Below are 15,329 nucleotides of genomic sequence, written 5' to 3'. Positions count from 1 at the left end.
TGTGAGGGGAGGGTCAGGGCAGGCTCTTCCTGGCAGGGCAGGGCTGTGTGGGGCGGGTGGCAGCAGTGCTGGGAGGCAGGTGGGGGGGGTCTATGGCCAATTTTGGGGTAGCTGCAGATGTTCAACACCTATAAAAAAAATCAAACCACATATTTAGGTAGCTTAATAACTATGTTTTGGCTTATGTCTAAATTATGCTGAACACAGTCTTTGCCCTGAAAAAAATAATCCACTACACACATACAAAAGGCCATAACATAACAAGATACAATAGAAAGAATGGTAAACAGCCTTTAATAGCTGGAATACTTCATGGAAAGAGCTCTTCAGAGAGGCAATGCAAACACTAACTGGAAGTGAAGTGAAAGAATGTTCAGAGCTGGGAATGAGTGAAGGGAATACTTTACAGAAACTCTGGTGGCGACTACCGAACAATGAGGATATGACATTGGCAGCACAAAACTGAAGTAATCTGAAAGTTGAAAAGTCGTCAGTAAAGGAAGTAAAAATGCTGGAACTGAGAGAGGTCCAGCAGCTGTTAATTTAAAGAGTCCAAGGAGAAACTGTCCGAGCCCCCAAGGCCTGGAATAGGCTCCCTCCAGAGGTGGTGCAAGCACCTACTCTGGACTCCTTTAAGAAGCATTTAGATGCTTATCTTGCTGGGATCCTTTGACCCTAGCTGACTTCCTACCCCTGGGACAGGGGGCTGGACTCGTTGCTCTCCCAAGGTCCCTTTCTGCCTTAATGTCAATGAAATCTATGAAACAAGAAATGAGACAAAATGTAGTCAGTTCAAGTAGCAGGAGCAGTATGTCACAGGGAGAAACAAAATGGGGGGGGACCCTAAAGACTAAGGGGGAAACCCCAGGACCAGAAAACGGGGGAAGAACAGAAAAAGCAAAAGTAAAAAAAGAGCACTTACCTGCAGCGAGACCGACCGCAAAGCAAGAACACCGGAAGGAACCCGCGCGAGCCATCAGCCGCGCTTTCATACAGCTGCGGCCAGCCAGTGACACCAGTGGCAATTACCGGCCGGCAGGGATAAAGAGGACAGCCCACAAAGTGGCAGGGGAGCAGACGCCGGGAGAAACCTCAGCCGGACGTGTTTACCGGCAGCTCGGAGTGGAGCAGGAGACGCCAATCCTCTACAGAAGAGGATCCGATGCCTCACGCAGCGAGGGCGGAGCCGCCGATGGCGGTGAAGGTAAACCTGCACTTGGGGCAGGAGCTCTGGTGTGAAGAAAGGAGGGGGAGGAAGACAGAGGCTGGATAGATCCCGAGCCTGGCAGCCTCTGCAGAGAAGGGGGAGGCACTGATCCTCCCTCCATCTCCCAAACAGGTGGGATGGTGGAGTGATTAGTGGGACCCGAGGGTACACCCCGGGGAGAGAAGTGTTACCCAGAAGTCCCAGAGAGAGGGCAACATTATCCAGGAAGCCCAAAGAGAGGGCAACGTTACCCAGGAGGCCCAGAGAGAGGGCAATATTTACCCTGGAAGCCCAGAGAGAGGGCAGCGTAACCAAGAAGGCCCAGAGAGGGCAGTAATATTGACAGGACCCGAGAAGGAACTTCACTCCTAAAGAGCCCAGGGGGCAGAGACAGAAGAGATTTGGGATGACCCAGAGGGCTTAGGGTCCATGGGTAAAACTGCAGATAGCCTCAAGGGGATAAAGGGGTGTTGGGAGGATAGGAGTGGGCCCTAGAGGCTGAGTCTGAGTGCTGAGAGAGACCTCGGGAGAAGGAGGGGAACACGGTGCTGGTGAAGGTTTTCCATTTATTTTTTTTTTGTAAAGTAGTTTTGTGTTTCCCCGCGTCTGGAGGGGTTGGGTAGAGAGGTGAACCAGGGAGAGCGGAACCCCAGGATTGCTGGGGGGGGAGGGGGAGAGGAACGTGTCAACTGAGAACACCAGAGGCCTGAAAGCCTAGGAAACAACATACATCCATTGCGCAAGAGAGCGGCTGCAGGACCAACAGTGGCCCACCAGGTTGGGTGCAGGGCGAGGTAGAGGGAAGGTGGAACCGCGCAGAAGACCACCAGAGAAGTAAGTGGCCCCAAGGGAGTTGTAGCAATACCGAAGCTCTTCTCCACCCACTGTAGCAAGTTTCAAAGTCGTGGCAGGCGAGATAGGGGAGGATTGCGTTGTGAGTAAACACCTCCTTGAAGGGCCATCTGCTACGCCAAGGCGGACACCAGGGTACACCTGTAGCAAAGAAGCTCGGAACAGGATGTTCGAGGCCCGGTGGGCACACAGTAGTATAACTGAGGACAACCAGGGCAGCTGCCCTAGAGGCTGTATTTGGGGGAGCACAAAAATAGTTGTTGCTGCAGCGGTTGGCTAACCACACCACTACTGCCAACAGAACAGCAGCTGGCACTGCCCCGCCTGCCAAAGCTGCACAAGGTGCAGAGCTGCCCAGTAATGCCTTTAGACAGGACAAAAATTATACTAAGGTTCCAGTCTTGACAGAGTGAAAAAGCCAAAGCAATAGAGGCCAGAGAAAAGGAGATGAGACCTTTTTGGTGAGAAGTGGACAGCTTTGGACACAACACAGTGGAGTCAAGATTACTGCATTTTGTATCAATGAAATGAATGAGTTTGTACCCACATTATGTCCAGTCTACTGCTCTTTAGCACTGATGTGAAATGCAGGCTAGGGACTTAAAACTTGAAAGACATCACACAAGGAGAATACAGGAAAAGAAGAAAAGGGGGCATAAGAAAGGAGAGTCCTGGTAGACTTATGGGAAGGTGTCTAAAGAAGAATAACCAAAAAACTAATAAACAGGTCAGCAGGCTAAAATAACCAGAGACAAAATTAAAAGAAGCCTGAATGAAAGTCAATGGAGGGAGAACAAAGCGATCAGAGTTGAATGCAGCGTGCAAATGAAAAGGAAAGAAAAAGGAAGAAGCAGTTCAATAATCTTAGCTCAGGGAATGCGGTGTGATGAATTTCAACAGAATGAACACATTGATAAATCAGCAGGGATTCTGGTTTTCTCTGTCTAAAAATTGCTAATTCTCTGATTTAACCCCCCCCCATCCATGTTTTTCTGAGCTTAAAATGAAACACCACTATATAAATAGGTATCAGTTGAACACAATGTTATATTGATATATTTACAATTTTAAAGCAATTTGGAAGCCTACCAGTGCCTCAACTACTAAAATAGAATACATTCTAAATACCTATAAATGTTGGCATTCGATTGTGGGGTTTTTTATCATGGAAGAATCAGAGCTCCACCTGCCTCCTTCACTCACTAGGATGCGGGTCCAGCTGCAGCTGTCCCCAACCACTGTTTTGTGGTGTGGAGCAGCCCTGATATGCTGGTGCCCTGTCCATGCCACTGCCCTTCACTCCTAAGCCACAGCCCCACAAGCTCCTCAATCCTGACCCAAAGCCCCATGGCTCAGCCAGTGCCCCTCACTTCCAACCCACAGCACCCCACCCCTCCCACCCCTGCATGGCACCCCTTGTGTGGGGGCGTGCATGCACCCCTAGCACCCTCTGTGTGGGAACGCATGCACGCGGCGCCCCCTACATGATTGCCCTCCTCCCACTCTTTGCAGGCTGCTACTCTGCCATCCTGAAAGGGGAAACCCGCCATTTCCCGTGTTTTTCTCCTTAAAATGAGAAAATCCATGTTTTGCCACATTTTTCCATGGTGAACAGAAAACCTGGATCCCTGATAGTCAGACTTCGGAGACAGTCAAAGAGTTAAAGGGCACTTGAATACCCTATTTGTTGACAGTGTAAATGTAAAAAGAAAGGAGGAAAATGTTCATTAGCTAGAATGAAAGACAAGGTACCAGGAAACACCTTTTCAGGCTACTGGAAAAGGAAGGTACAAATGAACACAGAAGCAAAAGGAATCAAAGATGGAAGGGGAGAAAGATAAAGCAGTGGAAAGACACAAGATCAAAAGCACTAGTTTTGAAGTAAAGAAAATGTCAGAATAAAATAGGCTTTAAAGTCAGAAATGGGGCAAAGGATGCTGGAAAGTGATCCTGCCCTACTCAAAATGCATAATCTTGAGCAGAAAAGCCCAGAGAGGAATCAGATTGGACAAAAGGCTTAACGTTTGAAAAAGACAGCATCTTTATTGATCTCAGAAGTAGTGGAAGGGACAGCCTCCTCACTCACACGCATACACTTGCACTTCAAAACACCTTTTGCTTTGGGCACAGAGCAAGCATGGCAAATTTTAGCCTAAAAAATTAATGCTTTTCAAGTCTGAGCTTGTAAAACAACAGAACATAACAAAAACTTAATTTTAAAATGGTAGTGGTTACGCGACCCACAATAACAAATTAAGATAACTGCTAAGAGGAATGAAAAGTGTATTAGTTAAAAAAAATATCTGGTTGCTGGATAATTCAAATGGTGGCTGCCAGTTTAAACTGAAGCTTACCAAACTGTGGATTTTTTTTTTACCTGAAGGTTTCCTCTTGGAGCTGTTCTAATTGTGTTTGCAGTTGCAGATGCCTACGTCCTGCAGGGCTGTTGGGGTCTTCAATAGAATCAGATTGATTCAAACGTTCCATCAGGATTTGGTTCTCAGCTAGTAAACTACTTTTCTCCTCTTGAAGTGCTGCAACCTGTTGCAATGAAACAACAAGTTGCAACAATGACATTATCGTGTTCAAGACCAAATTTTGCATGCAAATGGCAGACTATTAGCATGACCAATGACTGAAGACCTAAGGTCTTCTAACAAAATATAGAGAGGACAATATGCTCTAGTTATAACTATTTATCTAATTCCTATGTGATGCAAACCAAGATACCAGAGCAATGGGGATATCAAATTAATATGCAGATGTTAGTGGTATAAGCTGTATTTATCAAAAGGCATCTACAATCAACGAGCTGAATTTTAAAAGAAAACATCTGTTGTACTGAAATCTTATTAACCTTTCAAAACCAAGTATCTAGAGTCCTTTTTACTTTGAAATGTGACTAACAAAAAAGATGCATCTGAATTTCAGGTTTACTTTAGTCACATCTTCTAGATTAGGGCTGCTTAGTTAATTAGTAAAATATGACTTCTCTAAGGTCTGATCAACACTTGTTTTTTGCATAACTATTTTGATTGCAACAAGATTTTTTTTTAACTAAATTAAATATACCATTACAACAGAATACTTGGCTTGGCTTATTTCCTTCTCGTATGAAAAAGTTATACATGTATGTAAAGCACTTTTATACTAATAAAATTGTACCACTACTAGGAAGATTGTGCTGCTTTAGCAGTTCTAGTAGAGTTAAAGTAGTACAACTATTAAGCATTTGTTTTCATAGATAGGTCTCCATGCTACCTCCTGTCTTTAGCTGTCTAAGAATCAATATGTCCCTTCTCAATCTCATGCTACAATTTCCACAATTTAATTGTGTACATATAACAAACAGCCTACCTGCATATCTAATTCATGGCACCTCTGAGCAATTTCTTCTTTTGTTGCTAAGGCTTCATTTAATTCTTCTGTTGTTTTCTTCAACTATTATAAAACAACAATTTTTTTTATTGTCACCATAACATTATAACACATTTAAGTAGTCTGTAACCATAAAGCTGTTGAATTATATCACTGTATAGTTTATTTTATGCTCCTGGATTACTGATTTTGAAAAAGTCAGTGACAGTTTTCTATTCTATCATAAGAAAAAGGGGCACCTATGGTTAAGCACAGACATGGCCTAATTTATGTAAGGAAGATAAACACTTCAGAAGGCAATGCCTGGGCCTGGAACAAAATATGTCATTCTACATACTGTGCCCAAGAAGCTGTGCAACCTGAATGTTAAAAAAGGTATAATCTGTGTAAATTTAAACTGTCAACACCACTTTTCTTTACAGATGCAAAGAGCGAACAGTTTCAGTTTTAACTATTTTTGCAACTACACAAAGGATTGGGAGATGGAATACAAGGAACAGACAATCAAGGTAAAACCTGTCTAGCCACTGAGTACCACCACTCTTGATGTACAATGGGGAAAGTTACTGTGGTGACAGAAAGTCTAAGAGCAGTCTGAACACAGACATTTACTCTCATATACAAAGTTTAAACATTCTGTTAGGTCTGTGAAAAGAATCTTATAGCAATTGAAAGATTTATGACTTCCAAGTTTCTCCAGGAATACAGTTGGAAGTAAATGTACAAACTAAAAAAAACTGGTCTGAGAAATGTGCACAAAACTACATATTTATTTGACATATATATGAAAAATTCTTTAAAAATACTATTCTTCACACATATCTGGCCTACTTTACTGAAAGGTATCTTTTTTATTTTCCAAGACTATGTGGAACAGCTGACCTCTAATATTAACTCCATCTCTTTCTTAGTACAGACTAAATAGTTTAAGGTGCAACAATGCAGAAACAACATCATTTTCCATACTACAACTCTGGCATCTTAAAGGAATGGCATATAGGTAGGTAGGTATAAGGAGAATATAAGCAACAGAATGTGCTTTCTAAAAATGGGCATATAATAGGTGATAATACATATGTGATGTGGTATGACATTTCCCCAGTTTCAGCCACTGAGGGATTTTACCAAAATTTCACAATAGGTCTCTGGTCTGCTTGAAGGATTTTTGAGCCAGATCTAAGCTATGAACTTCAGTGGGAACGTTTACATGTTCACTGATGCGCACTAAGTTTAGTACCCGTAATAACAGGTACTAAACTTAATGCACTGTAAATCGGCGCTACTGCACATTAGTACAAACACTTTTTTGTGGCACTTAATGCTCATTGGATTAAGTCTACTGCGCATTAGCACAAACAAACATTTTTTTGGTGATGCTTAATGCTCATTGGACTAATCTACTGCACATTAGCACAGTTTCTGCCAGCCACGCTAATGCTCAGTAGAATTAGTCCAATGGGCATTAAGTGTCTCAGGTAGAAGTGCCCAGTGACAACACAAGAGGGCACAAAGTTTTCCTTACAGATAATAAATGCCATTAATGTATGTGCATATGTGTGCACAACAAATAATGCCATAGTTTAAGTGTTGTATCTACAAACTATTCATAATGCTTACAATCTTATTCCCCAAATAAATATTTTCATTTAAAAAACAGTATGAATGATAAAATTCAGAAAGGTATAATCCATACAAATAGCAAATTAGTAATCGTATTTTTTTTAAACATGGCCCATGCTGCTGTTAGACAAAAAAACCCCCAATAAATACATGTAAGTGCAAATTCTGACTAATTATCTCTCAAGACAATGGTGCTTTAAGGAGAAATATTACACTGAAAATTTGAATTCTGCTGTTCCTTTTACGTCCCAAAAAGATTTTCTACCAAAAAATAAGAGGCAGCTAACTTGATAGTATACCAGAATGACTGGACACTAATTTCCTGTAATTAAAGAAAAATAAACATCTGGTCTTAGATACCTGACGATCAAGGTCAACGTAAGCATCATTTCCAACAGAGACTGGTGATTCTTTACTCATCAACTGCAATTAGATTACACTGGATTAGAAAAAGCAAAAGATTTATTTGTATATTAAAAGCTAAGCTTTCAATGAAAAAACAGGTTGATCTTATATTTATGGAAGCTCTCTTTGACAATAAGACCTCATGTTTTCACTATATTTTATATACAGGGTATATGCAAACAGAATTAGAAATGTTCAGAACTTAAAAAAGATATAACAAGCATGTAAAGAGACAGCTTATCTGATTTGGTTTTCTCTGAAAAAAGCATGTCCATCATTTATCTCAAAAGGCTGGAGCTGTTCTTTGCAGAGAACTGTCAGCAAACACCAATAAAGATCTGCTTCTAGAATTTCATACGAGCAATGTTTTTCAATGTTCCCGCATTAGGAACCCTTATAACCTCTCCCCAACTCCAAACTGGGCACCTCATGAAATCTTTCTACAAAGAAAAGTAAATTGGTCTTGACATTCTGCAGGCTTGTTTGAATTCCTATATTAAGAAACTATGCTCTAAAATGAATATTCTCAAATCTGAAACATTACCATAAATTATCTGAACTATTTTAGTAAAAAAACCTGTATTTTGTAATGTGGTCAGGATACAGAGAAAATAAACACCATCCCTTTTAGATATAGGCTGCCAGGAAGGCTTTAAATGAATTAATACAATTTCCCCAGAGTAAAATAACAAGTAGAAAATAAAATCCTCCTTCACTGCAAATGGCCACCAGTCTTTTAAAACAGGGAAATGGCTAGAATAGAATTAAAACAAAGCAAAAATTCCCAGACCCCACCCCCCCAAAAAAAACCCCACCCAACCAAAAACAAGGTAATACTAGTAACAACAAAGATAAAAGCTACTAAGTTGTAATTAATCAAAAACAAGAAGGCTGCTTCTGCTTTTCTTCAGAATAGTTACAACATTGTTAATGTCTTTGGTTTTCTTCTGTACTGTGAATCATAAACATTAATTCCCATAAAGATTACTGGTCATATATCCCAGTGGGGGCCAAACTTTCTGGTAGATGCATCACAAATTAGCTCTCCAGCCTCTCTGAGTGCTACTACTCTTGCTTGGTCTGCTGATCTGTTTTCTGTCCCATCTGGGACTGTGCAGCCTGTCCCCTCCTACAATCTACTAATTACCACACAGAAGCTGCCTGTGCTACTTGTGGCACGCATGCCACAGGTTGGCCACCCTTAATTTATCCTAGTAATCAATTTCAGGGCAATGCTGTTCCCCTTTCAGTATAATTCTTCATGCTTATTCTTCACTTAGCCTGGCATTTAAAATCTCTAGAGAGGGAGGTTTCCATTATTTCCTGCAGAGGACCAGGCTGTTGTAATACATCTCACTGTCAAAGTTTCTCCTGTTTATTTCCATTCACATTTTCTTTTGCTAAAATTTTGCCCCATCATATCTGGTTATACCACCATATACAATGGATCTCTCCCCCTACTCCATATCCACACAATTCAAGCATATATATATTTATTTTACCCTGTACCTTAGCTGTCATTGGACAAGTTACAAATATTTAAGATAATCTAAAAAGTCCCTTCAGCCAGGCACCATTTTTGTCATGTCACCAAATTTCTTTTAGTTTATCCATAACTTCCTGATCACAGGTTCCCCAGAAAAAGAAAAAACAACACCTATTCCATCAACAGAACCAAAAATCTTATGAAAGAGAAGATAAAGGCTCTAGCCTGTGATACAACACTCCTACAAAGCTGAGTCACAGGACTTTCTGGTCACCACAGACTATCAAATTGCATACACTGATTTACAGAATTTACCTGAATCCCAGATTACTCTGAATTTAAGATGACCCCCCCCCAATAATTAGATTTGATACATGGAAATGTGTACATTTATTTTAATTGTCCATGTATAGAATCTAATTATGACAGGGCTGTCTTAAATCTGTCCCTCCGCACCACTGCAGTGGTGAAAGCAGTGGCAAGGGAGACAGGCAGTGCACGGGAGCAGTGGGGGTCAGTAGTGTGGGGGGAAGCAGCATGGAGCAGGCAATGGGGGAGTCGAGCAGGATGCCACCTGCTCCTCCATACCTGTCACTTGTCTCTCCCCCCATTCCCCCATGCCTGCCTTCCTCCTGCTGCATGCCCCACTACTGCCTGTGCCACTGCAGCCAATGGCCCCACCATTTGCTCCCCACTCCCCCAGCTACCACCTGGGGGGTTCCACCTGGGCTAGGCTGGACGGGGGCCAGAACAACAATGTGCTCTGTGCCCTGGGCTGGAGTGGGGGCATACCTAGGAAGGTAAGCAGCAGGAAATGGGGGAGCAGAAGCAGATGGCAGGCGGAGTAGGGTTCGGGGAGCTGCTGTGGTTCTGACTCTGAGCCTGGGTTGAGGCCCGAGTCAGTGTCGAAGTCAGAGCTGCAGCAGCTGCCCACTCCTGTGCTTCCTTGTACTCAAATCCAAAATGAGAGACTCCTCACATCCAATTGGGGGGAGGAACCAAAAAAACTGCCTTGGATTCAAGTAAATAGTAATTTACTGTAATAATTTTCTGAGCTACACGTCATTTAATAATAATATTCTCTGCCAGTATTTTCTAAACTTTCTAGCCCCACTAACCTTATTTCCCATCAGAGGTGGTCATGCTATAACCCAGTCACTGGATTTCATTAGTAGATGTATACAACTATCTTACAGAATATTAATAAAGATATTGCAATAAACTCAACACTGACTCTTGGGGTACTCGCATACTTATTTCTCTTCCTTGGCTGATGACTAGCATCACTCTATTTAAAAGGTGACTTGTTTTCAATTCTGCATAGAAGTATGGAAATGAACATCCTTAATCAAGCCAATTTGATTTCTATAGCATTTTTTGTTTGGTCTTTTTTGGTTTTTTCAAGAGTATTATACTAAATGCCTTACTTTGAACTATTAACAAACTACTTATATTAATTTCACACACTTTTTAAAACATTCTATCAAAAAAGTAAATCAAATCTCTCAATTATTGCTGTCCTAGAAATAGGACTATATCCTCCACACTAGAGGCTCTTCTGAGCATATATTAACCAGCTACTTCCTTGTCCCTGCAGTACCTGGGCACTGGCAGTACCCTCATCTCCCCTTTTACCTGCATCGTGTCATGGACTATTCCGGATGCTCCAGGAATTGTTCTATGTAGTTCTGTGGGACAGTTTGAAGTGGTAATTTCTGGATTCTTTGGGTAAATGTTGCATGCAAACACAAGGGACTAGACTTGATGGCCCAGGTGGAGCCTCCAAGTCCTATGTTCTTATTCTTCATAATAGGTTTCCTATTGTTTGTTAGTGCACACTAGTTTAGATTAGGGGTCAGCAACGTTTTTGGGCAGAGCACCTAAACACCCACAACCTTGACTTGTAAGATGTTGGTGTGACAGGGCTGATGGTAGGGCCCTAAGGTGCACATGTCAAGCAAAATTTCTTCGTGTGCCACACACTGGCACTCGTCCTGGGGGTTGCCAATTCCTGGTTTAGATACTTACAGACCCCCTTCTTCTGAAATGTTTTCCCCCCAAACATTTTATTAGCAACTACTGCTTAATAACCTTAGCAAAGTTAGGGCACCCAGGTGTATGGTGAGATCTTCTGAAGGGTGTGGCAGGTATGAGAAGATAAAAAGATTAAGTGCAGGCTCAGACTCAGTCCTTGCTTGGCCCTTTCCCTGCCCCCACTGCCCAGCCCTTCTGCAAAGCAGTGAAAGAACTGTAATTAGTTTTTAAAATGGGCTGCCACTCTAGTCATCAAGGTTATGAAGAGGTGTTTTGAATTTAATGAGCAGTGCCTTGAATCTAAAAAAAAAAATAAAAATTGAGCACCACTGCCTTTGCAGGGTTAGCATTTCTCTTTTTGAAGATAAGCTTCCCACTTTTTTATTCTCCAGCATTAAAAGTTGCAGCTAATTTCCTTAATGAGCTGTGTTTCTTCCCCTCTTGCCCTGCCATTGCATTTGGGAAACCTTCAGATTTCCCAAATATTTCCATACATTTTCGTTTTCAGTATGGGCTAGCCTTCTGCAGCCATAATAGTTGGGCCACATAGTATAGTCATGCTCAGTGGTAGTGAGAGAATACCATTGGTTAATATAGGGGTGTCAAAGATAAAGCCCACAGGCTAGATCCAGCCCATGAAGCTCTATCATCTGACCCCTAGTGCTGCCCCTGAGTCTCTGGGTTGACCCACAAGCAGTACACAGGGTGCACAAGATGGCCCTATGTGTCACACACAGTGCCTCCAGCTCTGCTACTCCAGGATGCAAGCTAGATCCAGAATGTCAGGCTAATCTGTGGATCTGATTCAGTCTGTGGACCAGCCCCATGCCACTCATCTGGCGTGCAGGGCTGAATGAGTTTGACACCCCTTGGTTAATGTGTTTCAAATACAGAGACTGGCTGTCTCACCTGCAAAAACCCAGAAGCAGGTAAAGACAGTGCTCCAATTTACCCTCTAAAACCACATACAGGCAATCCCCGCTTAGGGCTCTTAATTGGTTCCCGAAAAACAGAGTGTTAAACAAAACCGAGCATTAAGCAAAATCAACTTCCACTTTTCACTTTCTAAAGCCACCAGAATCACTCTTAGGACATGCCTATGATTGTTATAATGAAACTTGCTGAGTGCTAAGTGGAATCGGGTATCAATGTAAAATGATTATAGCAAAATAGTGCTAAGAAAAACAATGTTAAATGGGGGTTGCTTGTATATATTTTTTAATTTAAATGGTGGCTTATAGCGGACACAGGAATCTGCCTTCATCCATCTTACTGCAGCATTACAACCTTAATTTCAATCCAGCACTCATAATTTGTTTTAATGAAACCTCTATTACTGCCTATTGATGTATCATATTTTCTTGAGTATCACCCCCCCCCCCAGTAAAACATACATAATCTTGTATGAACATACAAATGAAACAATAACTTGGGTTACAAGATAATTTCTTCAGTTTATATTATGCCATTTTATAGAAAATAAATGGCATTACTTCTGTTATTTGCACTGTTACTTTATGACAATGATACCTTTCCATGCTCAAAGGCATATGACAAATGGCATTAAAGAAAATACTTACAGCCGTACTAATTTTATAGTATTAAATCCTTTATCCATTTTTAACTGGTTTACTCATAAAGGTTGAATTAATTTGAGTTGTCATGGATACAAGATGATCATGGAATCTGTGCGCAATGATCTTCTTTATCATGTATATGGCTTAAGTTCTGTATTCTACAAATACAGCACTGCAGCTTATTTTATTCTGTCATAACTTCAAGATGATTACTTCATATATATTGCTGCCTCATCCTACATAATGTGCAAACTCAATTAATTTCTTTTGGACATGCATTAGAGTAAGGTTTCTTTTTCAGGAGATTTAGTTGCTTTTAAGACCCAAATATATGTCTGATGTGTTCCACACTGTCTAATTTTCCCCACTATTCCTGATGGGCTCAGTGGAAGATTTTCCATAAAGCAAAAAACAGTTGCGACTAAACACAAAATGAACCTTGAAAATAATTAGATGACAACATAGGAAAACTGATATTTTCTGACTTCTGGATAGCTTGGAACCAAAACAAGGAGCAAAATCCTACTTACTGCACAACCTCAATCATGTCTGACACTGCCTCCAGTACTCTGCACTAAAGGACCTATTTAGACTGTCTGCTGCACACATTCACTCAATGGGAAAAGAAACCTGAATGTCTCCAAGTTTAACATTTACGAAATAATGTAATTTCCCGCCATTACTTAGAAGTTTTATTTCTCTAAATGATTTGTCAGCAGACAGTGTATAAGACTTCTATTGTTTGGATAAGAGACAAAATGCTATCTTTGTATGAAACCTACAGTTGCATTTAATGTATTCAGAAGATAAATTCAAATGCACCATACTGAAATTTGTCAGTGTTCAGTTACGGATTTATCAAAAGTCAACATGGAATTAACATTTTTTATTCTTGTTCACATGCAGAGTTAAACAGAACTCCAGTGGTGGACTGGGAGGAATGCATCAGCAAAGACACTAGTGAATTGTTACTTTTTCCTAGAGTACTTGCCAGAAAACCATTTGATTTAAAACCAGCAAAATCTGTTCCTTTATTTTTATTCTCTCTCTCTCATTAATTTGTTCTATATTAAGCAACTACCTATGACACCTGTTTTGGGGTCATCCAAGAAGCCAGTAAGCTGTTTCAGAAACACTAAAGCTGAGATACTGAAGTTACTTGATATGAAGTTATTTTGCCTGAAATCCAAGAACTGAGATAAAAATGCTTTACAGCAGGGGTTGGCAAAATACAGCCCACAGGCCAGATCTAGCCTCTGGGTAGATGGCTGCCAACTCACTGGATCTGAGCTGTGGGAAGCTGATGGCTCTGGCCTCCACATGGTCCCAGGCAAATAGGCAGGACTGCTTCAGCCCAGTAGCATGAGGCGTCAGCTGCAGACCTGGGTGGGGCTTCCCTTGCAGTGGGTGGGCTGTGGCATCAGCTGTGAAGGCAACACGCAGGTTCAGGAGCCTGGACACAGAACCTGCTGTGGCATTCACAGCTGACCTGCTACCCTTCAAATGCAGTGGAAGCTCCTGCCCAGAACCTGCCAGCAGCATCAACTGCAGACAAAGGCAGGAGCTGCTGCTGCACCAGGTGGGTGGCAGCGTTTCTCTCTCCTTCTCTTCCTACCCCCTGCCCTCCAGACCCCGACTGAAGCTGTCACCACTGCCCACCCATCATGACAGCAGCTCCTGCCTGGGTGCATAGCTGAGCGTCAGGGCTCTTAGTGAACTACAGCTTCGGCCAGGTTCTGGAGGGAGAAAGAGAGAGGGAAAAGGGACAGACAGAGAGAAGAGACAGAGAGAGACACAGATAAGGATGTGGCCCTCAACAGGTCCCCAAAACTCATTATAAGTGGCCCTCTAGTCTAAATAATTGCCCAACCCTGCTTTACCAGTGTTGGATCTCAGCTAAAATATTATTAACTAAAGCCCAGCAGCTGAAGCACTGATATTCAGCTGATCTGCTTAGCAGAAGAAAACTGGCAATAATAATGATAGCCATTACTAAGTTTCACTGTATGAGTTTATCTAGTTTCTTGGCATGAGGCATTATGTTAAAATGAGATGATTAAATTATTTCTAGCATATAGTAAACCTACTAGTCTAAATGTTACTTAACCTACCAAAAGAGGAGGTCTTTCCTTACAATACAAGTTTAATATATGGCCTAGTAAATCTTACATTTCTAAAATATTTTTAGAATATATAATATAGTATATTTATTAACATACTACAATTTACTGTGAGGAATAATTTAAGCTAAAGCTAGACTACAGCTGACCAAACAATGAATGTTTCACTGCATATTTTCCCCTTTTTATCATATTTGTTTGCTGCCCATTTACAAAATTCAGTACTTCATAACAAGTCTCCCCATTATTTGGTGGAAATTAACAAAGTTTCTACAGTATTTGTTTTGCTACTTATACAAAAAGTATTATAGTGTGTATTCAGGAGCCACAGGAAAGGAAAGGTAAAGGAAAGGGAACCCAGTCTCAAAGTATCTAGAAGTTTAAATCTTCTAGATTTAAAGAAAAGTGGGACATTTACCTGAACTCTATTACGTAAGAAAGGCTTGCTTGACAAATTATGTTTTCCCTAATAAAAGGAAAACAACATTATGCTAATTTTACAGATTTTAACTTCTGTGCCCCTTCTTTTAATTACTTCCCATTGAACTTAACAAAACTAAAAAAAAATCTTTGCTACAATACTGTAAAGCTGAATTATTACATAATATGGGCACTCCAGCATACCTCCTGAATGGCTGTCATAACTACAT

General features: G+C 41.2%; 1 protein-coding gene across 1 annotated transcript in view; it reads right to left on the bottom strand.

The window, feature by feature from the left end:
* HOOK3 (hook microtubule tethering protein 3) overlaps window positions 1-15,329 on the bottom strand; it is a 106,510-nt gene that overhangs the window by 52,612 nt on the left and 38,569 nt on the right. The window contains 4 exon segments of the mRNA XM_025192730.1: window positions 4,437-4,600; window positions 5,417-5,500; window positions 7,418-7,480; window positions 15,304-15,329. The exon segment at window positions 15,304-15,329 is cut by the window's right edge and continues 11 nt beyond it. Coding sequence (XP_025048515.1) covers window positions 4,437-4,600; window positions 5,417-5,500; window positions 7,418-7,480; window positions 15,304-15,329 — 337 coding nt within the window.

Source organism: Alligator sinensis, unplaced genomic scaffold, assembly GCF_000455745.1.
Source record: "Alligator sinensis unplaced genomic scaffold, ASM45574v1 scaffold1851_1, whole genome shotgun sequence".
Lineage (NCBI taxonomy): Eukaryota > Metazoa > Chordata > Crocodylia > Alligatoridae > Alligator > Alligator sinensis.
The sequence above is the reverse complement of the archived record's forward strand: the minus strand, read 5'-3'. Positions and strand labels throughout refer to the sequence as shown.